The 25,887-nt window shown below is 51.9% G+C and overlaps 10 protein-coding genes across 10 annotated transcripts; 4 read left to right on the top strand and 6 right to left on the bottom strand.

Moving 5' to 3' along the window:
• The first annotated feature begins 302 nt into the window (after window positions 1-302).
• Window positions 303-1,696, top strand: ASPBRDRAFT_62951 (putative mitochondrial phosphate carrier protein (Mir1)). The gene is made up of 3 exons (XM_067628398.1): window positions 303-503; window positions 661-1,080; window positions 1,139-1,696. The coding sequence occupies exons 1-3, from the start codon at window positions 364-366 to the stop codon at window positions 1,521-1,523; spliced, it is 945 nt and encodes a 314-aa protein (XP_067481494.1). The 5' UTR covers window positions 303-363; the 3' UTR covers window positions 1,524-1,696.
• Window positions 1,697-1,828: 132 nt separating this feature from the next.
• Window positions 1,829-3,378, bottom strand: ASPBRDRAFT_39360 (uncharacterized protein). The gene is made up of 3 exons (XM_067624122.1): window positions 2,918-3,378; window positions 2,616-2,843; window positions 1,829-2,551 (listed from the first exon to the last, which is right to left on the bottom strand). The coding sequence occupies exons 1-3, from the start codon at window positions 3,139-3,141 to the stop codon at window positions 2,002-2,004; spliced, it is 1,002 nt and encodes a 333-aa protein (XP_067481495.1). The 5' UTR covers window positions 3,142-3,378; the 3' UTR covers window positions 1,829-2,001.
• A 1,067-nt stretch (window positions 3,379-4,445) lies between these two features.
• Window positions 4,446-6,126, bottom strand: ASPBRDRAFT_39361 (uncharacterized protein). Its single transcript, XM_067624123.1, has one exon. The coding sequence runs from the start codon at window positions 6,012-6,014 to the stop codon at window positions 4,623-4,625; it is 1,392 nt and encodes a 463-aa protein (XP_067481496.1). The 5' UTR covers window positions 6,015-6,126; the 3' UTR covers window positions 4,446-4,622.
• Window positions 6,127-6,858: 732 nt separating this feature from the next.
• Window positions 6,859-8,699, top strand: ASPBRDRAFT_39362 (homoserine acetyltransferase family protein). Its single transcript, XM_067624124.1, has 6 exons — window positions 6,859-7,206; window positions 7,277-7,772; window positions 7,836-7,945; window positions 8,008-8,155; window positions 8,204-8,283; window positions 8,341-8,699. Exons 1-6 carry the CDS (start codon window positions 7,062-7,064, stop codon window positions 8,421-8,423), a joined length of 1,062 nt encoding a protein of 353 aa, XP_067481497.1. The 5' UTR covers window positions 6,859-7,061; the 3' UTR covers window positions 8,424-8,699.
• Window positions 8,700-9,005: 306 nt separating this feature from the next.
• On the top strand, window positions 9,006-11,087 carry ASPBRDRAFT_192984 (polynucleotide adenylyltransferase; the record flags this gene model as incomplete). The annotated part of the gene is made up of 6 exons (XM_067620549.1): window positions 9,006-9,154; window positions 9,229-9,752; window positions 9,801-10,012; window positions 10,072-10,678; window positions 10,722-10,836; window positions 10,886-11,087. The coding sequence occupies 6 exons, from the start codon at window positions 9,006-9,008 to the stop codon at window positions 11,085-11,087; spliced, it is 1,809 nt and encodes a 602-aa protein (XP_067481498.1).
• An 893-nt stretch (window positions 11,088-11,980) lies between these two features.
• Window positions 11,981-13,543, bottom strand: ASPBRDRAFT_119119 (uncharacterized protein; the record flags this gene model as incomplete). Its single annotated transcript, XM_067617228.1, has 2 exons — window positions 11,981-12,684; window positions 12,763-13,543. The coding sequence occupies 2 exons, from the start codon at window positions 13,541-13,543 to the stop codon at window positions 11,981-11,983; spliced, it is 1,485 nt and encodes a 494-aa protein (XP_067481499.1).
• Window positions 13,544-14,201: 658 nt separating this feature from the next.
• ASPBRDRAFT_119690 (cell division control 45 family protein) lies at window positions 14,202-16,831 on the bottom strand (the record flags this gene model as incomplete). The annotated part of the gene is made up of 2 exons (XM_067617275.1): window positions 14,202-15,992; window positions 16,049-16,831. The coding sequence occupies 2 exons, from the start codon at window positions 16,829-16,831 to the stop codon at window positions 14,202-14,204; spliced, it is 2,574 nt and encodes an 857-aa protein (XP_067481500.1).
• Window positions 16,832-17,410: 579 nt separating this feature from the next.
• Window positions 17,411-19,016, bottom strand: ASPBRDRAFT_39364 (GPI-anchor transamidase). Its single transcript, XM_067624125.1, has one exon. It carries the CDS (start codon window positions 18,963-18,965, stop codon window positions 17,757-17,759), a length of 1,209 nt encoding a protein of 402 aa, XP_067481501.1. The 5' UTR covers window positions 18,966-19,016; the 3' UTR covers window positions 17,411-17,756.
• A 268-nt stretch (window positions 19,017-19,284) lies between these two features.
• ASPBRDRAFT_204420 (uncharacterized protein) lies at window positions 19,285-23,930 on the bottom strand (the record flags this gene model as incomplete). Its single annotated transcript, XM_067621710.1, has 9 exons — window positions 23,639-23,930; window positions 22,859-23,547; window positions 22,223-22,775; window positions 21,844-22,172; window positions 21,602-21,788; window positions 21,309-21,547; window positions 21,010-21,258; window positions 19,779-20,955; window positions 19,285-19,726 (listed from the first exon to the last, which is right to left on the bottom strand). The coding sequence occupies exons 1-9, from the start codon at window positions 23,689-23,691 to the stop codon at window positions 19,285-19,287; spliced, it is 3,918 nt and encodes a 1,305-aa protein (XP_067481502.1). The 5' UTR covers window positions 23,692-23,930.
• ASPBRDRAFT_171236 (uncharacterized protein) lies at window positions 23,919-25,859 on the top strand. The gene is made up of 3 exons (XM_067619706.1): window positions 23,919-24,700; window positions 24,751-24,828; window positions 24,898-25,859. The coding sequence occupies exons 1-3, from the start codon at window positions 24,234-24,236 to the stop codon at window positions 25,703-25,705; spliced, it is 1,353 nt and encodes a 450-aa protein (XP_067481503.1). The 5' UTR covers window positions 23,919-24,233; the 3' UTR covers window positions 25,706-25,859.
• The last annotated feature ends 28 nt before the right edge of the window (window positions 25,860-25,887 follow it).

Genomic DNA, 25,887 nt, shown 5'->3' on the forward strand with positions numbered 1-25,887 from the left:
TGACGAGGCAGGGATCGAACCCCCTCTGGCTGTCAATCAGATGGAGACTATAACGCTGGTGCTCAATGATGGGGTTATTGTTCGTTCGTTCATTTGTTGGTTGGTTGACCGGGCGATCGGAGTTTAAGGCTTTGTGGCAAGGCACGCATTGGCCCGCGAAAAGTTTTCGGGTTCGGGTGCCGCTAGTGCCAAAGCAGCGGCCGGCCATCCCTTTCAAATCCTCTTCCTTCCGGGTCTCCATTTTCTTCCCTCTCTTTCCCAAACTCTGCAAAGCTTCAATTGCTTCGCTCTCCTCTCCTCTTCCTCTCTTCTCCACACTCCTCTCTTCCCTTTCTCATATACCCCCCCTTATACATACACAAAATGTCCGCCAACGCTAAGGTGGAGGCGCCTGCCGCCGCCCCTGCTCCCCAGCTCTCCGGCCTCCAGCTGTACTCCAGATTCGCCTTCGCTGGTGCTGTCTGCTGCTCCGTCACCCACGGTGCTCTCACTCCTGTCGATGTGTAAGTCGGAATCATGTCGCCGTTTGTCGATTTGTCGATTTGTCGCTCTCGATCGCGCCTTGTTTCGACCGAGTGTGCGACTCGATCGTTGTGCCATCTCGACCACATTTCCAAAAAAAGAAGCCCGTTGCTGACGTGCTCTCCTTTCGTCCTGCAGCGTCAAGACCAGAATCCAGCTTGACCCCGTCACCTACAACCGTGGTATGATCGGCGGTTTCCGTCAGGTCATTGCCAACGAGGGTGCTGGCGCTCTCCTCACTGGTTTCGGTCCTACCGCCGCCGGTTACTTCCTCCAGGGTGCTTTCAAGTTCGGTGGTTACGAGTTCTTCAAGCAGCAGTGGATCAACCAGCTCGGTCTCGAGACTGCCTCCAACAACCGCACCGCTGTCTACCTCGCTTCCTCCGCTGCCGCTGAGTTCTTCGCTGATATCGCTCTCTGCCCTCTTGAGGCCACCCGTATCCGTCTCGTCTCCCAGCCCACTTTCGCTACCGGTCTCATGAGCGGTTTCACTAAGATCCTCAAGAACGAGGGTGTCGGTGCTTTCTACTCTGGTTTCGGTCCTATCCTCTTCAAGCAGTAAGTCATTATCTAGGGAGCCAACAAGTCAAAGTCATGTGCTAAAACTATTTCTTAGGGTTCCCTACACTATGGCTAAGTTCGTCGTTTTCGAGAAGGCTGCTGAGGCTATCTACGGTCTGGTCGACAAGAACACTGCCAGCGATGGTACCAAGACTGCTATCAACCTTGGCTCCGGTCTCATTGCTGGTTTCGCTGCTGCCCTTGTCTCTCAGCCCGCTGACACCATGCTCTCCAAGATCAACAAGACCCCTGGTGAGCCTGGTGAGGGTACCGTCTCTCGTCTCATCAAGATCGGTAAGGAGCTCGGCTTCCGTGGCTCTTACGCCGGTATTGGTGCTCGTCTGTTCATGGTTGGTACCTTGACTGCTGGTCAGTTCGCCATCTACGGTGACATCAAGCGTGTCCTCGGTGCCACCGGCGGTGTTGAGATCTCCAAATAGATGAGGATGTGATGAAGGGGATTCTTTTTTTGGTGTATTATAATGCTCACTAGACCTGCGTTGCGTAAACAGTGTTTTCAATAGATTTTTCTGGTAAAAAGAGAAGTCTGGAGATTGCAAATGGAATAGAGCAACATGACCTGAAATCTGTATCTGTATTAATACCCTCTCATCCCCGTAACCTTGTGACTGTAAGCGATACGACAATGTAGTATACAGTAGAATAGCCTCACAGGCCATCTACTAACATACTGCCCCGGAGGACATAGCAATGTAACAAACACCATTCCACACGGCATACTATACGTAGGTTCAATCAATAGATGCATTATCTTAATGTTATAAATTTATCACTCAATAAAACCACCACCAGCCTCCCATCCATCCTCATCACATTAAATCACATACATCTCAACCAACTCATCAGCCTCAAATAACATTCCATGCCAAAGAACAAAAACACTCATACTAATTACCCTCACCTCCCCTCAAACCCACCACTACCGGCCCCATTCCCATTCCCATTCCCATACTCACTCCCATATCCACCACTACTAGTACTTCCCACCCCCCGATCACCCCTCAAACCCGGCGTAAACGTATCCCACCCTTTCCCAGGATTAATCCTCTCCGGCGCACTCACCCGAAACGTCTTCTGCACGACCTTCGGACTCGGTCCTCGTCTGGGACTCGTGCTCTGATCTAGTAATCGCTGTAGTTGCTGGCGTTGCATTTCCTCTTCGGTTAGTATTTGGGCTTCCCCTTTCCTATTCTTCTTCTTCTTCGTCCGTTCTCGACCTCGGTTACTACCACCACCACTGCCGCTGGTGGTGTTGCTGGTGAAGATGAAGATATCCCCCGCGTAGATGGATAACGCGCCTAGGGCATATAGGAAGGCGAATACACTAGGAAGCACGAGACTGGTTGTTTGAAGCGGGGATAATGGGCCCGGGGACTGGGTTGGGTGGCGGCAGAGGATGTTGAGGAGGATGTTGAGGAGGGAGAGGAGGGAGGTGGTTGTGTTTGGTCTTTGAAGTTCGATTTCATGTCATTAGATTGAGGGTAGATATGAGTGGTGGAGGGGGGATGTACATGTATAGAGAGTGGAGGAGGTATTGGCGCTCGTGTCGTTGAAAGTAGATTAGCATTAGGGTGATTGTGTAGCCGATTGCGATTAGTACGGATGCGGCGATGATGGTGGTGGTTGGGTCGGTCGATGTTGATGTTGATTGTGAAGTTCTTGTTGGAGTGGTGGTTTTATCATCGTTGTTGGTTTTGGTTTCGTCGTCGGTGGTGAATGCTAGGGGGAGGACTAGGAAGCTTTTGGGATTGTATGCGTTTAGTTTGGAGGTGTCTGTACTCCGTATGGATAGTAGGGTAGGGTTGGTACGTACCCTACTAGCACGAGGTAGGAGGAACATGATGCTAGGAATCGCCAGAATGTGCTGACTGTCTCGTGGTCGGTTTGGTCTTGTTGCAGCTGTAGCTGCAGCTGTGGTTGCGGCGATGGTTGAGGTGATGGCTGCGGAGATAGTCCGTAGTAATGTGGTGAGAGGGTAGGCGTGGAATCCCATCCATATGTGCTCATTGATGCCGTGGACGCGACGGTATATGCCATTGTGAATGGTCGCTCACGACAGATGCTGGGGGTGCTCGATCATTAGGTAGTAGGAAGAATGTCTAGTAGATCATCATTGAGTTGTATGAAAGTACTGGAAAGACAGCTAATTCACTGGAATAAGAGAGCTAAAGTAGCAGAACACAGCCTGCAGACAGTGAAGTGAGGAATGCGACAGCTACATATTAAAACTGTTTCGTGATAAGCAAGGATGGAGCCATGGTGTTACGCTACGTACCCTCGACGGACTCAGACTAAACAACTAGGAACAAGCAACCCAGCCGAAAAAGGAGGACAAATATAGAACGGGTGCTCATGCATCAGCCTGCAACCACCATCACCACTGAACACACGCCGGTGGCTGATGGTCTGCAGGTTTTGGAGTGATTGGACGAATGGCGTGAGGCCGTGGATCATCGCGCTTGTTTAGTAGCGTCCGGCCTCATTTCCTGCCACGGAGCAGTTCTTTACGCGACGATCATTCTCTTCTTTGGCTGAGGGGCTCAGCCACAGATAACATGCAGGCTTGGACATTCCTCGTGTGCGGGGAAGATCTATCTATAATTGTGCGTAAATCCACAATTACTTTGTATTATCTTGACTGCCTCCCATGCTGTGTCCTCTCGTAATCCAAGTTGTGGACACTGGCAGCTGGTCATGGTGTGAAATGAGACCGGCTAGGGCGTGACTTGGCGCGTATGACTATCCTTTAGCAGCAGTCGCTTTGCTCCACAAACTAGTCCATTAGATCAGTGAAGAAATTACCCAGTGGATAGTCAAGACGGAGGAAAGGACTGTCCGAGCAGAGACCACCGCCTGGACGGCCCAAATAGGAGATTGCAGACCGACGTTCAATGGTGACTGATGGGGAGGAAAGGAATAAGGGATAGGGCCATTCCCCAGTTCCTTGACGGACGACGGATGGTAGCCGTGCGGGGATCCGCTCAACAGTCAGCCCAGCAGCTTACATGCCTCTGAAAGCTGCATCTGAACCACTGTGAAACATTCCTGCAGCAGGTGTGCCTGCAGTAAGCTTGGGGGCGTTGATTCACCCCCATGTCGGCTGGTTGCCCGAGCCCAGCGGGAAGAAAAGCACAGGCCTTCAAGCCATGAGATAAGCCATTTTCTCGACGGTTGATCGTGTTGATCTCGCGGGTGGATGAATTTGTCATTAGACATGTTGTCACCTGAATTAACTTTTCGCGGAGGACATGGCCGTCTAATTGAATAGTTTGGTAAACCGTATGTTGTAGTGGACGCTTGCTTTTACTGTGGGGAGATTGGTCATGACCGCACCGTTCCTCCAAGCTTGCGGCCCTTGCGTTTAAATGAGGATACATGTATAGTGTAGAGAACAGACCAGACAGGTTATAATACTGGTAAGTCAATAGAATTGTGCTGTTCAGGTCCCAGTATCACATTGCGATTATCTAAACAACGGAATCTGCTCGATTGTCGCACCCCAAGAACATCCCAAAGAACTATCCGACTACCTGCTCCTTCAGCTCAATTCCAAATCTCTCACTCAGTTCCTCCCGCAGTGAGCGTGCAATCTCTACACTCGACCACGGTGCTATCATTCCCTTTTGCGAGATCAGACCCTCCAACACCGCCAACACGCCCACTGCACAAGGCAATCCCACCAGCTTCGCCATAGCACTGCGCGACCCGGGCGCAGTTGGCTCTCCGTACTCAACAAGCGTGCTCGTTCTCTTTTCTTTTGACCCGTCCGCATATTCGATGTCGAACGCGTGCTGCAAAATGATCATGTCCCTCTCGCCTGGCTCGTAGGCCATCCGCCGCTCCAATACTGCGCATAGCGTGTCAAGAGGCGTACCACGCCCATCCACTGGGGTGCTTGCATCGAATAAGCCGATCCAGCGAAGACCAGAAATTACGCGACTGACTTCTTCGGTCGACAGGAAAGAAGACACCCTCTTCGCCACAGCATCCTGCACAGTGTCTTCCGAGGATTCGACGGAAAGACCTAGTAATTGTGCAGTCAGCTGTAACCAGGTAATTCCGGAGGACGATACTGTCACGCTCAGGGTAGAAGTCTCTTCCTGCGAAAAGTACCCTATAGCCATCAAGGCACGAATGATCTCCGGGAACCCAGCATAGCGCAGAGTCCCGCGAAATACAGTGTCCGCCTCAGGAATACGATAGAAATTACGAAATCCAACCGCGTCCCGATTCGGATACCCGACCAGGTTATCAAACCCTTCAACTATACTCTGTGGCTTTGCAACAGCCATCAAGTCCTTTCCTTCCACCGTAGCCAACTCTCCATCACGGTACCACTGCGCCGAATTCAACAACGCCAGGAGACCGCCTCGCGGGCTCCACGAGAACTTGTACCCCAGCGGGTTATCTGCGTTCTCAGGAGCAGGAAGCGCGCCACACCAGCTTGTAAACGATCGGATCTGCCCTCCCGCACGATGCACCTCGTCAATTGTCTTAACAGCGTACAGGTGATCGATGCCCGGATCGAGACCGATCTCGTTGAGCACCGTCACTCCTGCGGACTTGGCTTTTTCATCGAGCGCCCATAGTGCGGGCGAGATGTAGCTGGTTGTGACGACGGGTTTGCGATGCGCGATAGCGGCCTCCACGACGGTAGCATGGTAGATGTAGGGGATGAGGGAGATGATGATGTCTGTTTTGGTGATGGCGTCGTTGATACCTGCCGTGTCGTGGGAGACGTCGAGGGCAATGGCGGTCGTGTTTTCGTAATTGCTGGCTAGAGCCTGAGCACTGGACAGAGTGCGACAGGCGACAGTGACGTGGACGCCTGCTTTGGAGAGGGCTTGAATGACAGGCTCGCAGACGAAGCCGGCACCGAGGAGGAGAGCTTTCTTGGTGGTGGTAGACATGATGGGGGGCTGGATACAATGTATGGATGTAAGTTCAATCGAAAATCTCAAATATATCAGCGAAGTAAGACGAGATACAATATTTTGGATCAATTAAATTTATTACTACCAGATAGAAATGTCTACAGGTGGTATCATCAACTAACTAATTATGGTGCAGCTTGAATGACTCACTTCAAGGAGATTATCTAACCAGTGACAGCCCGGCATGACTAGTGCTTACTAGCTCTATGGCGTGCTAATATCCTCGCAGACTATGACAGACAGACTCGCATAATTCTTCCCCAGGTATTCTCATCGCGCATATAGTACCAAGCCATGAGGTATAATCTCCATGGACATTGTTTACTCGGTATCCCATCTCGGACCCTGATGAGCAGATCTCCTAGGTGCCCTATAAAAGCACATACCCATCCGCGATACAGTATTTTAGTTAGTCTAGTTGGAATGGAATAGACATCTACAGCGGCAGACACTGATATATTTATCTTTAATGAGCCGTAAAAATGTACTCGCCCGGGGACTTGGCTCTCATGTTTGGGGCTACTGATAGATGACGACTAACCGTGCGAATCTCATGTATGCTGGTGCGTCTAGGTACTTGACGTGAATCCAGACATTTCAATGAATTCATGACTCTAGTTAGTGAAGCAAAATGTAGAAGAGATCTCTTATGAGCCAAATTATTCAGACATACCGGTCGTACCTCAAATTGGTGAGCATCATGTAGAGTAGTACCAAGACCAGAGAGACAGCGAGACAGAAAAGGCTTATCAGGATAGATAACTAGCATCCGATAAGCACCTCCACTTCCAGAGACCATGTGATAAGCTGGCAAAACACAGCAGAATATGCTGGCAATAAACATACCCAGATCAGCTTAGGACAGATAGAGAGAAAGAGAGACAGGAGAGGAGGGAACGGCAACTTACCAGCCCGACTGTAGCCGCCATTAATCACGCCCATCAGCACCATCCCCTCCATTCTTCCCCTCACGCATCACAGCATCAACTTACACCCACCTTCAGTAATCTTGCATCCCACAAAATGACTGAGCAAGTGTACGAGACCTTCAAACTGGGCGACCGGGAGCTGCAGAGCGGAGAGAAGCTTCTTGATGCTCACCTCGCATACAAGACCTTCGGAGACCCCGCTTCCCCCGCAATTGTCTATCCCTCTTGGTTTTCTGGATGTACGCATTATCTCTAGAATATCCGACTGATCGGTGATTTGCTCTTGATTTAACAATGGTTCAATACTAGTGCTCTCTGACAATTACTGGTTAATTGGGGAGGATAAGACCCTTAACCCCAAGAAATACTTCATCATCGTCCCTGCGCTGTTCGGCAACGGTCAATCAACCTCTCCATCAAACTACACCAATCCCGGACCCTTCCCTAGATGTTCTTTCTATGACAATGTCCGTGCCCAACATCAGCTTGTGACACAGCATTTGAAAATCACTCATGTGCGGGCAGTCATCGGATGGTCGATGGGTGCAGCCCAGACCTACCAATGGGCAACCCAGTACCCAGACTTCATGGACCTGGCGATCCCTTTCTGTGGCTCTGCCAGAACTTCCCTGCACAACAAGGTCTTCCTAGAAGGTGTCAAAAGTGCCCTGCTGGCCGCAAAGCACATCCCATCAGCAGGGTCTGGCAATGGCGGCCTCCTTCAGGCAGAGCAATCCTTGCGGACCTGGAGTGACACAGAGAAGGAGGTTGGGTTGAAAGCGTTTGGCAGGGGGTATGCGGGATGGTAAGGGCTAGGTCAACCTTTGTTTGTCTGCTGCTTGGTGTGCTAATGCAATGACTGGTGTAGGGGATTCTCACAGGCCTTTTACCGAGAAAAGCTGTATGAAACCGCCTTGGGATTCAAGGATCTAGAGGACTTTATGCAGAACTTCTGGGAGAGCTGGGCGCTTTCTAAAGGTCGGTCAGCAGCAAGGTGTTGTGTTGTATACTGATGTATGTTTGTTACTGATGGGCTCTAGATCCTGGGAACCTCTTGACGATGCTGCAAACATGGCAGAATGGTGATGTGTCCAAGCAGGAGCCGTACAATGGCGACTTTGAGAAAGCGTTGGGCGCCATCAAGGCGAAAACCCTGGTGTTACCCAGCAAGACGGACCTTTACTTCCCGTAAGTGCCGTTCTTTTACATGTGGCCTACGCTGACATTCGTCGATAGACCGGAAGACTCGGAATACGAGGTTGCTTGCATGCAGCGGGAAACCGGGACGCTGAAGGTCTTTCCTTCAATCTGGGGACGTAAGTGTGTTCCATGTCGTACCCACAAGAAATGTACTCTAACCCTGCCTGGTGTAGATTGGGCGGGCGGTCCAGGTCAAAGCAAAGATGATGTCAAATGGCTGGATGAGCAACTGGCTGAGTTCTTTGACAAGAATTGAATGTTGTTCATGTCTTTGTCTTTCTTTCTCCTTGCCCCCGATAAGCGGGCGAGAGTGTTATCGACACACGCCAGGTGATTGGTTGTTGATCGTCGGCATCAATGAGGATTTACTAGTAGCAAGTTTCCTGGTGTTACTCCGTACTTTATCCCATAGTCAGCATCTCCTGTATTGTCGCGCTGCCACAACACGTAGATATTCCCAGACTGAATTATACAGAGTATCAAGATAGCTGGTGGCGTCTAGACACCTCCATCCCTGGTGTTACATGCCCAGTGGTAGCCACACGTGATCGTTGATAGGCTGAGTCAGCAGGCGATAAACCTTTGCTCTTTTCGGCCAGGCAGCGCCTCCTCATTCCCAACCCCGATCCTCTGCGCTGCTCCCTTCGTCCTTTTTCTTTCGCCTGTTTCTTTCGTCTTTAGTTCGTCGGTCAGATATCTCTTTTGTCTCAATACATCTTCATTTTTCTTCTCCAGTCGTTCCTTTCTCACTCCATTCTTGTGCTGAGTTTGCTTTCTGTTGGTCGACGGCGCAAGCGCATGCTTCTGTAATACTTCAACTTACTCGAACACATTCAGTATGGCGGCACCACCAGTCAGACAATGGGGAGTCACCCCTCCCATCTCCACCGTTCTACCGACCCCCGACGAGCTTGCAGCAAACGACGATCTTATTACCGAGTTGAAGGTGCAGAATAATTTCGAGAGCCCTGCGGAGACGGAGCGAAGGTAAGATACCCGATTCGTGATGGTTTCGTGAAGGTCGGCGGGCATGTGCGCTAAAGTGTGCAATTGCGCTCTAGGAAACAAGTATTGCAGCTCATCCAGCGTGTTACCGTCGAATTCGTCAAAACAGTCAGTCGGAAGAAGGGCCTCTCTCAAGCAGCTGTCGAGGCCGCTGGCGGGAAGATCTTCACGTACGGAAGTTATCGCCTGGGCGTTTATGGACCGGGTTCGGATATTGATACCTTGGTTGTTGGGCCAAAGCATGTCATCATCGACGATTTCTTTGCGGATTTCCCCCCAATTCTAGAGAAGATGGCCGCTCCGGGAGCTATTGAGAAGATGACTCCGGTCCCAGACGCCTACGTTCCGATCATCAAACTCGAGTTGTCCGGCATCAGTATTGATCTGATCTTTGCTCGCTTGATTATTCCTTCCATTCCTATGAACCTGGATCTTAAGAACAATGATTACTTGCGGGGTCTGGATGAGAGGGAGGTGCGATCACTCAACGGCACTCGTGTGACGGACGAAATCTTGGAGCTTGTGCCTCAGCAGAAGACATTCCGGCTTGCTTTGCGCGCTATCAAGCTTTGGGCTCAGCGTAAGCGCTTTCACCCTGTCTAGGATGGGCTTTACTAAGTCTTTACAGGCCGTGCGATCTATTCGAACATTGTCGGGTTCCCTGGTGGTGTTGCTTGGGCCATGTTGGTGGCGAGAGTGTGCCAGTTGTACCCTCAGGCTACTGGATCGGTCATTGTGGGCAAATTCTTTCGGATCATGAACAAGTGGGCTTGGCCTCAGCCGGTTCTACTGAAGCCGATTGAAGATGGGCCTCTTCAGATGAAGGTCTGGAATCCGAAGGTAAGGACCAGGCACAGCAGCGTACAGGATCTTTGGCATGGCCGTTAACGAGCGACTAGATCTACCACGGCGACCGTTTCCACCTGATGCCTATCATTACTCCCGCCTACCCCTCGATGTGTGCGACTCACAACGTCTCAATGTCCACCAAGGCAGTTATTCTTCGTGAACTCCAGCGCGGTGGAGACATTGTGGACAAGATTTTCTTAAAACAGCTGCGCTGGGAAGATCTGTTCGCGCGACACACATTTTTCACAAAGGATTACAAATACTACCTCAGCATCACCGCCTCGAGCAGAACCAAGGAGGCAGAGTCGGTCTGGTCTGGTCTGGTTGAATCGAAGATCAGACATCTTGTTGGAGCCCTGGATAGAAAAGCAACTATCGCAATTGCTCACCCTTTCCCGAAGGGATTCGAGAGAGTCCACCGTGTCTCTTCGGAGGAGGAAATCGAGGCTGTCAAGACCGGATCCACCAAGTACCAAGATAAGGGAACCAAGACTGAGACCACCGATGAGATGAAGGATGCGGCCCACCAGGCTGCGGCCCAGAACGGGGCGGAGAACACTGATGTTGCAGCAGCCGAGAACAAGCCCGTTGACGACACCCACGTCATGTACACGACGACATACTATATCGGGTTGGAGCTCAAGCCACTCGAGCCAGGTACGTAGGATCACCCACCTTTGTGAACCCACTGACTTTGTAGGTGCCTCTCGGTCGCTCGATATCTCGACCGATGCCCAAATCTTCAAATCGACATGTACCTCGTGGACAGGATACCAACCCGGTATCAATGATCTGGCGATCACCCATGTCCGCAAGTAAGTGGTCTGTTCCCTGCGGCATAAGTTTTCGATTAACTCCCATCAGCTTCGATCTGCCCGAGGATGTATTCCAACCGGGAGAGACTCGCCCAACCCGCCCGAAGAAGAAGATCGTCAAGAAAGCCGAGCTCAGCGGCCAGAAACGCAACATCGAAGCCTTGGACGTAAGTGCACGCAAGAAAGCCAAAGTAGCTTACGAGCAGCGAACCGGCTACCATACGATGTTCGACTCTTCGCAAGTCGCCTAGTGCTCGATCGTTCTCCATGTGTTGGGTATGACTGATATCGACTGTCTGCGTAGGACTCGTCCCACCCCGCTGCCAAACGCCAGGTCCCATCGAACGGAATAGCCAACACAGCAATGCCCGCCTGAATTGAAGCTACATGAAGTCTGAAGAAGCTCCACTCGCGCCGGGGCAGGCCCCCAATTACAAACAAAGAGTCCGAGAGACACAAACCATATAAAACACCACGGTATCCGGGTTTGAAATCCAACCAAATCCCACCAATCTGGATGAGCATACATTAATGATTTGAGCAAATAACCCCCAGCTGACTGACTCTGACCATCACCGCAGTTGATCTGGTATGCATTGCAATGTCTCTTGCGATCACCAGCTCGGATAACCGGGAGGTCAGATGTACAAGGTTGGTTTACTCTTCCTTTTTTTTCTTCTTCTTCTCTTGCCGTCGAACACCATCATTTGCCAATCGCCCCCTACATCTGTCATCATCGTATTGCATTCCTTTTCTTCATTCTTGTTTCTTCTCTCATGCAGGTATACTAGAATACGGCCAGCCATGATATGATAGCAGCTGTAAGAGCCGGAACTTCCCCTTCTAGGGAAGAGTGAGGCGAGACAGACCCGGCCTATAGTTCTGCAGCTGTACATAGCGTTCATTCCCCCCTGGTCTGCCTTAGGTTCTGGTTCGTATGCCAGAGTTACAGTTACAGTTACTAGGTCTAGTTGCAAATGAAGGTACAATTTGTGGCCAAGGGTCACTTTAAACCTCAATCACAACATTCACTTTGTAGAGCAAAATCTCTAGCATCTATTATAGTAAGTAGCCAGTTACTCTACCTATACAAACCCACCCCAGCATACACCATCATCAAGCGCCGAAGAAGAGAAGAAGAAGACTAAGACCTCCACCCCTCCACAATCTCACTCAACGTCTCCACCCCGCCCACATTGCCCGGAAACACCACAAACGGCACCCCCCGATGCCTCGCCGTCTCCTCATCACACCTCCAAAGCGGCACTCCCGGCGCCGCCTGCCCCAAAATCATCGCCCGCTTAATCCCCAACCCCTTCGTCGCCGCATCAGACGAAGTGATCCCACCCTTGGCAATCACCACCTTCGGACGCACCTGCACCCGCTTCAGCACTTCCACTAATGCCTCCGCTACGCGGCCACCTATCGCTAGACTGGAGAGTTCGTCTTGTCCCGTGATGAGTTTGCGACTTGTCATGACTAGGGCGTCTTTTCCGGAAAGGAGGGAGGATTCGACGGTTGAGACGGTTTGGTTGATTATGGGGTCGAGGGAGGGTTCGTTTGTAGTTGTATTAGTGTTGGTGGCGGTGATGATGTCTTCGACGTTGAGCTCGATTATGGAGAGGGTGTTAGTGCCTGTGGGGCCGTGTTTGGTTGTGAGGTAGTTGAGTTGTGCGGTGGTTTTGGGGACGTAGGAGCCGGCGATTATTAGGGTTCCTGTTTGGCTCTGGGTTTGAGGTTCAGGGAAGGATGATGCTGTTAGAGGGGGTTGGGGACGGATGCCGAGAGTTGTGGAGACGAAGGCTGCGGCTGTGCGGTAGAGGTAATGTTTCTGGGATTGTGATTTCGCTGTTTGTTTTCATTATTGGGTTAGAGGGGGATTTGTGATAGATACACTTGGAGAGAAGAAGGGATAAGGGAGGGTACCTTTGAGTAAGCCGGCAACGAAAACGTGCATGTCTGATTCCGCTGCGGCGTTGACGATCACTACGCTCCCTTTGGGCAAGGCAAGGAGCTTGGCGCAGATAGTGCTGGGTCCACTGATTCTGATGTCCTCGATGGTGATGGAGTGGATTTGCTCTGGGGTGAACCGTCCCGGCGCCTTCTCAAGCACGTAGTCATGAAGATTTGAGCTCTTGAATCCGAAGGTTGCATCGCGGGCGAACTGGGTCGCGCCGGCGGGCACGAGATTATCTCCTTCGGCGACGTAGTGGATATCGTTGATGGTGAGGCGTCCGCCCTGGAAGAAGAATGGGGCGAGGATGATGGCGTCGGCGGGACCGAAGACGGACTGCGCGACGTCTGCTTCGAGGGGAAAGTGTCCGCGGAGAGTGCTGTCGCCGCGTAGGACAATGTCCACGGTAGTTCCAGCGAGATGGGCGGCCTGCTGGACGTTTTCGCAGATGGTGCGGATTAGCTTCTCGGCGTCGATGGGGGGCAGGGCGCGCGAATTGGTGAGGATGAAGAAGCCCGGAGCAGGTTGCTGCAGTTCGGCCTGGAGTGTCGGGATGTCCCAGACGGTGAGGACAGCGATGTCATGGCATGTTTGGGTGCCGGTTGGGTCGTCGTCGAGCACGACGAGACGGCCAAGTGATGCGGTGGAGAGGAGCTCTGAGATTTGGTCTTGTGCGTTGATGGAGGATTCTGGGGGAAGCTGGGATAGGGTGCTCTCGCGGGGCACAACGGGGTATTCGCGGGGAGTGGCCATTGTCAGTCAATTGTGTGGAATGAGGTTTCTGGGGAAGTCGATTGCGAAAAGAAGCAATTGAGATGCTTTAATAAGTTGAAGTGGAGCAAAAGAAACAGAGAAATGGTGGGGAAGCGGGGATCGGAGAGAAAGCCGACGCAGTTGAGATTCTCGGCAAATAGCATCATAACATGAACATCTCCTAGATGGTTCCAAAAAATGTTGGTTGATTCAAAAAGGTAACTCCTGTCTCGCATGCTATATCCACAGGAAAGATCAGGGCAGTGACAAACAAGCAACCCATGCAGAATCCCCCCAAAGCGCCATGACATGTGCAGCAATGCAAGCCGGTCATCGTGAGTGAACTGGAATCAAGTAACAAAAGGAAATTCAATGATCGCACAGATGGCTTCCAATCCGTCATTATACATGTCCTGCCTTGTATTTTCCATGAGAAGCAAAGAGAAAAAGACAAAGAGAAAGAAGACAAAAACCCCTGGTTGTATCCCGACACTCCTCCCCAATTAACCTCAATCCTCGCGAATTGATGTGAAAAAAGCAGAACCATAACCACCCTAGACAGCACATAGGAAAGAGCATTAGCAAGACACGTTGTGATCAACGTAGAATGAAGAGCATGACGCAAAGGAAAAAGGAGGGACAGTCACGATGGACTGCTTCAACCGACGACACTGCGGAAGCTCAGTGCTTCCAGGAAGCCTCCCAAGTCTTCCTTCTGCACCTCCACCACGCAGTGCTCAAAGCTATCGATGCGTACTCGAGCACTGGTCTCTTGCACTACTTCCTGGAACGCAATTCCAAACCTATTTCGCAGAAGGTGCTTGTTGCTGCGCAGGTCTTGCTCGTCTTCCGACTCGGACTCGGATTCCGACGACGATTCCTCCGTCTCCTCTTCATCATCGTCTTCACCGTTGGCAGCGCGCTCGGCAGCGCGCTTCGCCCGGCGCTCCTCCCGCTCCTTGCGCTTCTTCTCCTTGGCTTCTTTCTTTTTCCTTCGTTCCTCTCGCCGTTTGGCGAGGGCGGCAAAGTCGACCACGCCGCCACCTCCTCCAGTACCCACGACCACATACAAGCCTCGGTCCTCATCGAGCCCGGCAAGAACAAGCGGTGTGCCCAAGGCCCGCCTGCGTCCTACCTTGACGGTGTCTCCTCGTTCCCTCTCCTGAACCCGGATCGCCTCAGCAACCCACAAGGCCAACTTGGTTAATGCCCCGGGGTTGGTGAAGAGCTTCACGTCCGGACCATCTTTGACAACGGCGATGCGGAACGCTCGCAGGTGACGGATCTGGTGCTTCGCGAGTAGAGAAGTACCAGTACGAAGGATAGCTCGGTGCAGGTGCTGGGCGAGAGGGAGCGATGACAGCAGGAGCGTCGGCGACTCCGAAGTCAATGACAGAGCGTCGTAGGCGCTCCAAAACCGGGGCAGCAGGCTGGCCAGATCTGACTCGGTAGACCCATCGGTATTGGACGTTGTAGCCGTCCTGGACGCGCGTTTGGCATCCCACACTCCGGGGGCTTCTTCAGGCCCGACTTCCAGGACTGCACCGATGATAACACCCACATCGGTGGCAGAGAGGCAGGCTTTCCAGCCCCAACAGCGCACAAACCCCCATCCCTCGCGAGAGACGGCATGCCCAGAAGCCTCTGGCGGAACAAGTCCGTCCAGGCCGTACATTGGCGCATACTTCAAGAGGCGTTGACGTAGTACTCGCTTTAGCTCCATGTCCATATGGGTATAGTTTTGATGGCTCTGATTCAAACTAATGCCCATCTTGGCCAGCAATTTGTGTAGTCGTTTCTTTCCGTTCTCCGTCCACACATGAAGCCGGGACGCTAGGTAAGGGCTGTGTAGCATGCTGTCATAGAGCGACCAATGCCGTACGAGGATGAAACGCGGTTCGGGCGACAGCCGAATCGACTTGTCTGTTGGCGATCGTGCCGTAGTCGGAATGACACCGTTGATTTCCCCTCTGATGTCGCGATCTCGCTCATATGGATCGGGAGGGTTTAATCGCAGAACCTCGTCACGTAGAATCTGCCGTATTCGTTCGCCTCTCTCTCCACCCCAGCCAGCCGAGCCTCCGTACTCCAGCGCATTCGACACACCCACTCCAGACATGGTACGGCCACTCAGTTCCAAGCTCGAGACACCCACAATGGCCAGCCACAGCAGGTCGTTGTCTTCACGACCGAGCTCGGACGCAAGGGAATAGACAATGGACGATATCGGTTCCGAGTATGACGTCCCGGACGAGTAGTAACTCTGTAGCACATTCTCGTGCTTTCTCTTCATACGCAACAATCGTCGTCGTAACGTGCGCGCCGACGGCGGCTTGGGCTGCACCGGCGATGGTGAATCTGATGTTGGTGTAACGGAGCGAGATGAATTAGACGAATCATGCATGGCTCTCCGCGGAGGACGTGACGGCGACGAAATTATATAGGACCCCTACAATGAACACATTAGCACCACCATCAGCACAACAGGAATGAGTTTTGACATACCGAGTCACTCCTTCTCCGCTGACGCGGAGGCCCATCTTCATCATCCGACTCGTCATCCTCATCCTCACGCGACCACGACTTGCGTTTTTTGGAATCCGCACTCGAAGGATGATCCTCATCGCGATCACTTTCCGAGTCACCATCTTCATCCTCATCCTCCTCACCCACCTCGGGCATAGCCACCAACTCGCAATACGCCTCCCGTTCCTTCCCCAGCTCCTCCTCAATATCCCCATCATCATAGACCACAATGCCCCCATTGCCAGACGTATACGCCGACGTAATACACCCCTTCTCAACACCTCGCGACCCCCGTCTCGCACCCAGATTTATGGCCCTCATAGAATCAGCCGCCGCAGACGGGCGCCCCTCACCCCCAAACACATTAGCCAGATTCCACGGCCGCCTAGCATCAAACACCCACACCTCAACCCCACCCATATCATCTTCCTCACCTTCCTCTTCACTGCTCAAGCACAATATCTCGCTCAGATCCACCAGGCCCCCCACCCCCAGACACACTACAACCCCACCACTCCCGCCATTATTCGTTCGCATGGGCCTGACCAACTCCTCGCCTGCGCGCGCCAGATCGCCATACCCGGCTACCGGCTGGATCTTATGCGGGATGTAGTCGCGTTTCAGGAGCGCAGTGAGAATCCGACAGGCACAGAGTGCATCGGGTTCGAGGGCCACGAGGATCAGAACGGGTGGGGAGAGCGGGTGGTGTGAGCGGAGGAGTTGTTGGTAGAGGTGGGAAATGAGTTGGCGGGGGAGATACATGGCGGCTAGAATCAGATTCGGGGCGTGAAAGGGTCGAAGGGGGGTTTCATTGAGCCCTCGTCAGGCGGTTAGGGAAGCAAACAATCGCAGTAGGAGGTGGTGTGGTTCTATTCAGTTAGTGAGCGAGGGAGGAATTGACTGAAGCACGCGGGTGGGCAAGTATGAGGGCGACGAGAGGGAGGAGTAGGGCCGTATCGAAGAGTAGTTGAGAGATGCCTAGATTTTTTTGAGTTTGAGTCGTTTAACAGGATAACAGACAAGTCGTAATACTTGGCGACGACTCAGAGGTAGAAGACGAGAGTCGTCCATGCCATTGTTCCTGATGTTGTTGTTGCTTGTGGGTGTTTTCTGCGGAAACCAGGCGATGTAATAATCGAGCGGCGCGCATCGCCAGCCCCAAGACGCGTCCGGCACGTGCGGAGGTCCGCCCGCCAAGCCCGGATTTTACTCTTTCGCAAATAAAATCAATTTTACTCAAAAGGCGCTGCTCGTTGGCATGTTGCAGGTCTCCACGTTCTTCAGTTCTTCAGAATGTTGCACTGCAGATGGGCTGTTTCGAGGGGCGATGGGAATGGGTTTCCTGAATTGGCTGTCGAAACTATTGGGTTTTATCCTTAAAGCGTGGCTTGAACTTGGGTTTTAGTCCCAAAGCATATTATGTCGCCCTAGGCCGGATGGTCTGTTCATGAAATAGTGCATTCACTATGGGTACATGCTATGCTGATTTAAAATGGTGGGAGGGTTGTATGGAAAGAAGAAAGACAGACACCTGAAACGCCATCCCTGCGCTATCCGCTGAACATAGACCCCGGGTGCAGAAGTGCTCCTAGCCTCAAGGTCAATAGATCTTCAAGGCAGGCGACCAACTGCAATCCGGGAAGAAGTAGTCTATAACACGCAACAAATGCAATATTCTGCCTCAAGATCAAGCCGAGGTCCCGCCCAAGATCGATCCCGTAAGCCAGACAGCAGCACACGCGCCCAGGACAGAAACCCCGACCAACCGCTTCTGCCACGTAGATTCCTCCGACATCTTCGCCGGTCCAACCTTGGATTTGACCATGTAATGCGGGGAAGATTCCTCATGCGCCCTGCTGTTCTGTGACACCAACGACTCGTTTTGTTGGACAAGATAGTCCTGGTCGCGGGCGCGCCATTTCTCCACGAGCCGGGCAATCTCAATTAGATCCTCCTTCAACGAGCCCGGCTCGGTCGCATTGACATTTTCAACTTCGACGTTCTGCACATTCCCAAAGAAATCTGCCACGGTGCGAAGCCGTCCCTCCTGCTCGCCGCCGGGGAACAGGTCCCACCTTACGCCCGGCTGGGAATGGATCTTGGTCTCGTCGTACGAATCGAACAAGTCGCCCAGCGTGAGCTTCGAGTTGGCACTCGTCACCTGTGTCTCCAAGAACTCCAACACATAGTATGTCCATCGATCGATCACCGCAACCCCGACATCGTTGTCCGCATGGTGAGAGTAGGAAGACTGGTCCAGCTCACTAGATCCGGTGGCGATAATGTTCGGCGAGTAGAAATGCGTGTACATAGTGTTGGCCTGGCAGGTATCAATCATGAACAAAAGCTCATGGTAACGCTTCTTTTCCCACATCTGACCGAAGGCGTCGGCCAAGTCCCAGGCTCCGATTTCCTCGGAGTCTTGGAATTTCAGAAATTGGTCGCCGCCGTGCCCAGTCATGTAGACCAGAACATTGCTGCCCGCGTCGGAGCCTAGTCGCTTGCTGCGTGGTACATCTTCGTCCAGGCGATCCGTCAGAAGGCGGATGAAGTTCTCCACAGTGACCTCGTACCCCCGATAGTCGACCTCGATGTTGTCGCCGTAGAGATCAACGGCGCGATCCGCGTTACTGTAAACGGTTCCGGGAAAGGCATTGCGAGGGTTGCAGGCCATGTCATCAGGGAGCATCAGGATGATCTGCGAGTCGGGGATGCCCAACCGCTTGACGGTGCGGTACAAGGAGAGGACATTGGCGAGATGACGGTAGTTGAACCAGAATCGGGAGGTTGAGACGAGGACAGCCCAGTTGGAGGTATGCTCAGAGGATGCTGTGACGGCGAATAGTAGTAGCAGTAAGGGAAGGATTCGAAGGAATCCTGAGTAGAGCGTCGACATGGTCGGTGATGGGACGTTAAACCATCGCAAACGCCTGCAATGATGATGATCAATCAAGCAAGCCGCATTCGGGGAGACGGAGGTGTTCCTGAGGCAGAAAGGCGGAGATGCGGGTAGAGGAGCACTAACCGCCTCTGGTATAGTTCCACGAGTGACGTATCTATAACGTTTGAGGTGTTTGGCCTGTTTGTGATGTTTACATCCTTAAACTCGGAGCAAAAGTAGATATTATTAGAGACTACATAGACATTACAAAGTAACATACAACGCAGAGACCAAAGAGAGCATAGAGAGACATTTTAGTTCCATCCATCAAACCCTACACTCCATCCTTCCTGTTCATCTTGCCAGCCGCGCCCTGTCCCCACATCATAATCCGATCAACATGGCGTCTCACCCTCGGATAAACGTCCTGATAGGCTGTCGAGCCCATCCAGGCGTCTAAATGTCCTTTGCCAGTGAAGACTTCCCGCTCGTACCAATCCCTTCCGTGCACATTACAAAGTGTCGTGTACGAGATGTCCGTATTCTCGGCAGTGAAAACCATATTTTCAGTTCCTGATAGGAACAAAATGGGTATACCCTTCAAGCGTTCGAGGTTCTCCGGTGTGACAAGATTGGTGAAAGCTGGTCCATTTGCTAGAACGTTCTCCTTTCGACCGCTCTCCAGAAGCCACTGAAGGGAACGCATCGAGATGCCGCCGAGGAAGCGTTCGAGTTGGGTGTGAGTGGCGTCGTTGAGGTTTTTATGGGTCCAAAGACTGAGGCCTTGTCAGGTGATTGTTGCTGATGTCAAATTTTGGGGACACTTACCGGCCAAATACAAGTTCGCTCCGATGGCAGACGACTGATCGGCACGACTCCCCAGCCTTCTCTTGAGGGTAAAAGCGCAACGCCTGGTTTAGAAGTGACTGGATATAAGTGTCGTTGCGGCTACTAGTACAATCCCAGTATGGACTGACCAGTCGGGCATAGAGGGATGTGGGAAATTTGGACAGGAGACTATCAACCTTTCCAAACTTAGGGTTCATAAAAACCATTGATGCGGTGATTCCCTGAACCCAGTCACTAGGGATCGTGCCGTCCAGCAGGCCGCAAGAGAGTGCTAGGGAGCCTGCGCAGTGGGCCACCACGTAGACTTTGGGGGTCTCGGCCGGATTCATTGTGCTGACAACCTTACGGATATGGGCTAGTGCAGCGTGAATATCGCGCCGTGCATCATACGGTGTGTACCCTTCTCGAGCGATAGGGGCTCGTCCAACCCTATGAGTGATGCAGTAGATGCGGTATCCAGAGTCGCGGAAGTACTCAACTGCATTTCGCTCTATAGTAGGGAGAGCGAATATCTTGTGGTCAACTGCTGCACCTGGGATGAAGAGTAACGTCGGGGCCGGGCCCAGGATATCCTTTCCTTGGAAGGTAGGGTTCCACATCACCATGTTCGTGGTGACACCGTCGGATGCTGTCAGTGGGATAGTCGAGGATGGGGTTACTTCCTTAGAAGCATAGTTCAGCGTTGTGTCTGGCCACTGAAGTTGCCCAAGCGCCGAAAGAAACGGCACGGATAGCTGCCTCGCAAAGTAGGCGAGAAAGCTCGCTGCTGATCTGGCTCGGGTCCACAGCGATGGCCCGCTGGTTTCGAAGGTCTTTAGTTCGTAACCGAAGTCGCTCGGCTCAATGCGCAGCATACCGCGGCCTACAACTGTATGACTCGGATCTGTAACAGTGACATATAGCGTGCTAGTCTGTCTCCAGAGCTCGAGTGGGTTGAGGAAGGATGCACTGTTCACGACTTTGTAGCCGTTGAAATGCAGTTTCCTCCCACTGGTTGAAACCATGTCGAAGTTGTAGGTCAGATTTGCTGTGTCTGGCTGCCGGGAATCGTAATTGAACAACTGGAAGTTGCCTCGGTGGACCAAAAAGACGCCCCCAAGCGTGTTACAGGTAAATGTTCCCGTCAAGTTGGCCAAATGCTGGCTGCCTTTTACGACTGGAAAGGGTCAGTCAAAGGCTGATTTGAGGCTGCCGCCTAGTATAAACTTACGCTCCTCAGCACTCCATGCTTTGACGCTCAGGAAGAATCGTGCATTTTCGCAGCGGCCCCGAGCAAGCTTTGTTGCAACCTCGAAGTCTTTAACGTCGGGGCCAGTGTATATGAAGCCGGTCATGATCTCCGAAAACACGACACCGGTGTTTTGATTTTCAGTAGCTTTTGCAAGCCTGTATGCAAGTTGCGCGGTTTCTGTATCTTGAGGAGAATGATATGCTGGAGTACCGAACATATCCAATTGGCCTGATGTTGTTAGCGAGGGAGGAGCGTTTTTGTCTCTGATTAGGACCCACCGTTCTTCGTGTTATAGTCGATTGCTATATTTCGCTTCCGCGCTACCATCTCAACTGATCTCTCAGCGAAGGCTGTGATGGTAGCAAAAGGATTAACGCCAACAGCTGCTGGTAGCGCAGAGCTGTCACACACGACCAGTCCTTCATGTACCTCACTGCCGTTTCCCTCAAATATTTCCCCGAGGTGGTTGACCACCCCATTGTTGCCAGTGTTGTCTTTACTGATACGTGCTCCACCTCTGCGGTCGACGTTAGACTTGAGCTGTTGCTGGGTTTACCACTAAGAATCATACATGGGATGCACAGTGATTTCCTGCCTACCCAAAGTACTCCAGACCGGGTTGGCTATGAAGTTTCCACCGACAGCAGCTGTCATTCTCTCGAGAATGCCGTGGATGCGAGATACAGATTTAGAACGGCCTACGCCGGAGTATGTAAGCACTGGCTTGTCCTTCTGAAGTGTCAATCTGCCTTGGCTACCTGCAAAGGTGTGAGATGCAACTCTTATAAACTGACAAGCATACATGGTACTCACTGTCATGCGACATAATCAAATACACCGCAGTCTTCTGCACGCTGCCCTCGGGTACGTATGGCCCAAGCTTGCCTTTCAGTCGTGCAACAAACTTTTCCACACTTTCGACAGGGTTGTATTTGGGACGACTCATCTCTGGCAAGTATTCCAGCATACTGAACATTAGAGGAGCAAGAGCGTATGGTACCGCGCAGTCTTCTACTACGAACCCGTCAAGGGGGTTCCTCTGGTCCCTCAGGTCGAGAACTGAGGTTATACATGGACCTACGGGTCGCTCGGGCGTAGGCTCACGACGTGCTATACAGTTAGCTTCATAGTCGGTGTTGTACCTGTCACAGGGTATCAGTCCAGTGTCTAAGGAGTGCAGCGAGCAACTTGCCCGAAGCCCAACATATCCCCATTGCCGCTCATCTCAGTTCCTACGTCATCGCTCAATTCCAGGCCCATCTGTCTGCTGCGGAGCAAAATCTCTGTGGTTCCGATACTTCCAGCTCCTAAGAAAACGAATTTCTTTGCATGCACCCACATGAGATCGTCAAAGAAGGTGCTGAAACGGTCTCGTCCACAGGAGCGCCACGCAAAATAAACGATATATCCTTCGCGATCGGGAGCCTTGGCTACATATCTGACCTCGCAATTGCAGAAAATCTCGGCACCCCAATTCCAGGCATCGCTGAGATAATTCACAAGTGTTGTTGACTTGCTTCCATCGTTGATACCTGTCGCATCCATGCCTGTGAGCTGCGATGCCTGCATGTAGACTCCCGTAGAGTTGGGGCCGTCCTCGAACCGAGTTGTTTGCGGAACACGATAGAAATTATCGCCCCAGCTCATGAGTTCCGACTGCTTTTTGAGAAGGTCCGCTTTAAGGAGCTTCGGGAAAGTCTGGGGGTACTGAGCAGGCTCCAGGACGCTCCTTGCGCGGTCATAGTCTGGACATCATCAGGACAGGGTCCAAAGTACAGCAAAGCTGAAATTGTACGATACATGAAGCTCAAAAAAAGTGCATGCTTACACCTCTTCCATGCCTCATGTCCTCTCAGTTCTTCTGGCCAGACTCCCATTTCCAGGACTTTGCGATGGGCTTCAAGGAACACATTGGCGTTCAGGAGACTGGTGCCACCGAGGCCGTTACCCATGTACACGTTCTGGCCTTCACCTACCACAAAGTGATATAGGCCATTTGGGTTTCCCGCGTCAACCATAGCTCCGGGGATACTTCTTCTGTCACCGGGAGCGAACTGGCCGCTGACATGAAGCTCCTCCACCGCATCCTCGAGCTTTTCAGGGAACTCACCAGGCCATCTCTCCCTCCCTCGCTCCAGGACGCAGACGCTCTGCCCCCCTCTGGCCATCCGACTGGCGGCCACACCCCCTCCATACCCTGAACCAATGGCCACCACATCATAGGAGTCTCGCATGAGCTCTACTGGCAGCGAGATACGGGGGAAACGGCTTTGAGATTGGGGTCCCCTATCAGCCCCACTAGCAGAGTGAGCTTGAGGCTTTTTGGACGAGTTGTCATTGTAAGATGCGCCCCCATTGGGACCATTGTGAACTCCGTTCATCCCATCCACTGTGTGCTCCGCATTCTGGATTCCGTCTTGCATTGCAGTTGGTCTGTCCATTGTCGTGGGTTGTCTGTGCCGAGACCGAGTATCTACGGAGGCAGGTATACGATGACTTTGAAATTGAGCAGGGCGCCTTGTCAAATTTATTTCAGGTCTTAGCTTCCCATAGAAATTTGTAACAGAATAGCATGGGGTCAGTCACGAATATGACATATTTTGCTCACCCATTTCGATACGACCAGCCATTCAGTCCATCACATGTCGTGGGATAGAACATTCGTCATGTTCATATGAAAAAAGAGTTTCTGGCCGTGAATCGACCCCGCCCGCATCGTATAAAGGCTGAAACCAACCCTCGTCGTCCGAAGAGAGTTTCCGCAAGCAGCTACACCACCAATTCAATTGTCTTGGGAAAGGCTGAATTGACTTTGTGGCTGGATGTAACTAAAGTAACGGTCCGCTGACAATCTGGCATGTTGTGGCTTGAGAATCTCGGTTCATCAGGCCGAAGAGAATCTAGGTCAGTTAGACTCAAAACTTGACGATCCGGGGTCCTTGGCTGGTCATCTTGAGGTATTTCGTGGCGCCTCCCAGTCATTACTTCATTCGTCAAACCAGACAAACCACGGGGTTCCCGATCGGTCATGCCGCCGAATAGTTCAAGTTCTAGGCTGCCACATGAGGGATATCGAGAGACATCATTTGACGTCTGAGAAACTATATCTACGGCCAACACTATCCTTACAAAGGAACTCAGGAGACTATGAACCATTACCTCCGCGAACTCACACATGAGCACTTGGTTGTCAACTTGTCACCATGTCTGCTGGATCTTGTCAAGTCTATGGCTCAGTGTATGGTGAGGACGTCAACAGTTACCCAAAGTATACGGGTTCGCCCTTGCTGTTGTTCCTCGCTGACCTGTGCCTCTTCTTCCGTAATATCCTCTACTTACCATGCATTTTCTTGCCTCTCGCGCCGTGGGCATCCGGGAGTCTGGATGAGTTGTACCCTTCTCTAGCCAATATTTTCGACATCTGTCTTCATTGTGTTCTGTTTGTCCTGCAACTCGTCTTTCTTCTCTCCCTCCCACTCTTCATTTGGTTACCATTCAACGTCTATGTTCTGTATATTACGATCGCTCTTGCCTTGAATACTCTCATTTGCTACACTTTGAACCGGGGAATACCAGCCGACGGTCTCAGGTCAACGGAGGATGACTTTTCAAGGCGGTGGAATCGCCATGAGGATGAGTACTGGATATTCCTCAATGGAATTTGTGTTGGGTGAGTCGCTGTTTACTCTTATCTCACGAGTACTAGTCTGACCAAACCAGGAGGAACTGGCTACAGAGTAATATCGATCGCATATCGCGGACATTTCACCGTCCAGTTGTTGGTGTCCACAATAAAACGTAGGTTTCACCGTTCTCTGTTAGCTTTTAATAAGCCCGATCGTACTACGGGTCACTGATGGTGGTTAGGGCTGGTGTCATATTCGACATAATCCAATGCCTCATTCAACGTTCCTTATTGTACGCGACAAGTGACGTCCGAGACTGCTACGTGTTGGTTAGGAGAGCACTGTATCGGCCGGAGGTCAAAAAGGTTGTCCTGATTCTGCACTCTCAAGGGGGCATCGAGGGTGGAATGATCCTGGACTGGCTTCTCGATGAGGTACCGCAAGATCTCATCCGCCAGCTGGAAATTTACACCTTCGGTTGTCTTGCAAATCACTTCAACAACCCGTATCGCGACACAGCCTCGTGTAAGGCAGCGATGCGCTATGTGCGCACGGGAGAGATCACTGGTAACATCCATAACCGCAGCATCTTACATATCGAACACTATGCCAACAAACGTGATTTTGCATGTCGGTTCGGGGTGCTGAATTTCGACCACAGTAAGCCCCAGGACCGTCGCGAAAACAGATTCATGGGTAAGGTGCTCGTAAGTCCGGCTTCAGGCCACCAGCTCAATCAGCATTACTTGGACACGATGTTTCCACTTGATCCGACCAATCGGTTTACGCGGGAGCCCCGAGAAGGCGACTTCATGGACACGGATGTTACAGTAAGTCGGCATGATAGGCCTGAAGAGGATAGGCCTGTCACTATTCTCGATGCAGCGGGATTGCTAGACGCAGGCACTGGGGAACTAGATGGCACTAGTCCGACCTCGGTGCTCTCTGGTAGCGCGCAAAACATGAAAGTTGGGCTCAATATGAAGTTGAAGATGCATCAATTGAGCAGACTGTGGTTATATCGAAATGGCGGCCGTCCAGTCGCATGAGCTAGCCTTCTTCCCCTGGATGTAAGATCGGCTTTTTGTATTATACCTTTGTTGTTAACGAGATTGTGGAAGACAAACTGAGATTCAGACGTAAATGATCTCGGAGCTTGCTATCACAGAAGCCATTTAAGTCATGCAGTCATCTTCGCTCGCCTTGTCGCCTTATTCGGTATGAGTATGAA

The sequence above is a fragment of the Aspergillus brasiliensis genome (genome assembly GCF_001889945.1).
Source record: "Aspergillus brasiliensis CBS 101740 unplaced genomic scaffold ASPBRscaffold_3, whole genome shotgun sequence".
NCBI classification, from domain to species: domain Eukaryota; kingdom Fungi; phylum Ascomycota; class Eurotiomycetes; order Eurotiales; family Aspergillaceae; genus Aspergillus; species Aspergillus brasiliensis.

Excerpts from the sequence above, each read along its gene's own strand:
- ASPBRDRAFT_39360 (XM_067624122.1), bottom strand. The coding sequence starts at position 3,141 with ATGGCATATACCGTCGCGTCCACGGCATCAATGAGCACATATGGATGG. Across the intron at positions 2,844-2,917 it reads TCCTACCTCGTGCTAGTAGG|CTTCCTAGTCCTCCCCCTAG; the intron begins GTACGTACCAAC and ends CAATCCCAAAAG. Across the intron at positions 2,552-2,615 it reads CTCCTCCACTCTCTATACAT|ACCAAACACAACCACCTCCC; the intron begins GTACATCCCCCC and ends CGAACTTCAAAG.
- ASPBRDRAFT_39364 (XM_067624125.1), bottom strand. The coding sequence starts at position 18,965 with ATGTCGACGCTCTACTCAGGATTCCTTCGAATCCTTCCCTTACTGCTA.
- ASPBRDRAFT_39361 (XM_067624123.1), bottom strand. The coding sequence starts at position 6,014 with ATGTCTACCACCACCAAGAAAGCTCTCCTCCTCGGTGCCGGCTTCGTC.
- ASPBRDRAFT_171236 (XM_067619706.1), top strand. The coding sequence starts at position 24,234 with ATGTCTGCTGGATCTTGTCAAGTCTATGGCTCAGTGTATGGTGAGGAC. Across the intron at positions 24,701-24,750 it reads CTCAATGGAATTTGTGTTGG|GAGGAACTGGCTACAGAGTA; the intron begins GTGAGTCGCTGT and ends TGACCAAACCAG. Across the intron at positions 24,829-24,897 it reads GTTGGTGTCCACAATAAAAC|GGCTGGTGTCATATTCGACA; the intron begins GTAGGTTTCACC and ends GATGGTGGTTAG.
- ASPBRDRAFT_62951 (XM_067628398.1), top strand. The coding sequence starts at position 364 with ATGTCCGCCAACGCTAAGGTGGAGGCGCCTGCCGCCGCCCCTGCTCCC. Across the intron at positions 504-660 it reads GCTCTCACTCCTGTCGATGT|CGTCAAGACCAGAATCCAGC; the intron begins GTAAGTCGGAAT and ends TTCGTCCTGCAG. Across the intron at positions 1,081-1,138 it reads GGTCCTATCCTCTTCAAGCA|GGTTCCCTACACTATGGCTA; the intron begins GTAAGTCATTAT and ends ACTATTTCTTAG.
- ASPBRDRAFT_39362 (XM_067624124.1), top strand. The coding sequence starts at position 7,062 with ATGACTGAGCAAGTGTACGAGACCTTCAAACTGGGCGACCGGGAGCTG. Across the intron at positions 7,773-7,835 it reads GGCAGGGGGTATGCGGGATG|GGGATTCTCACAGGCCTTTT; the intron begins GTAAGGGCTAGG and ends TGACTGGTGTAG. Across the intron at positions 8,284-8,340 it reads CTTTCCTTCAATCTGGGGAC|ATTGGGCGGGCGGTCCAGGT; the intron begins GTAAGTGTGTTC and ends TGCCTGGTGTAG.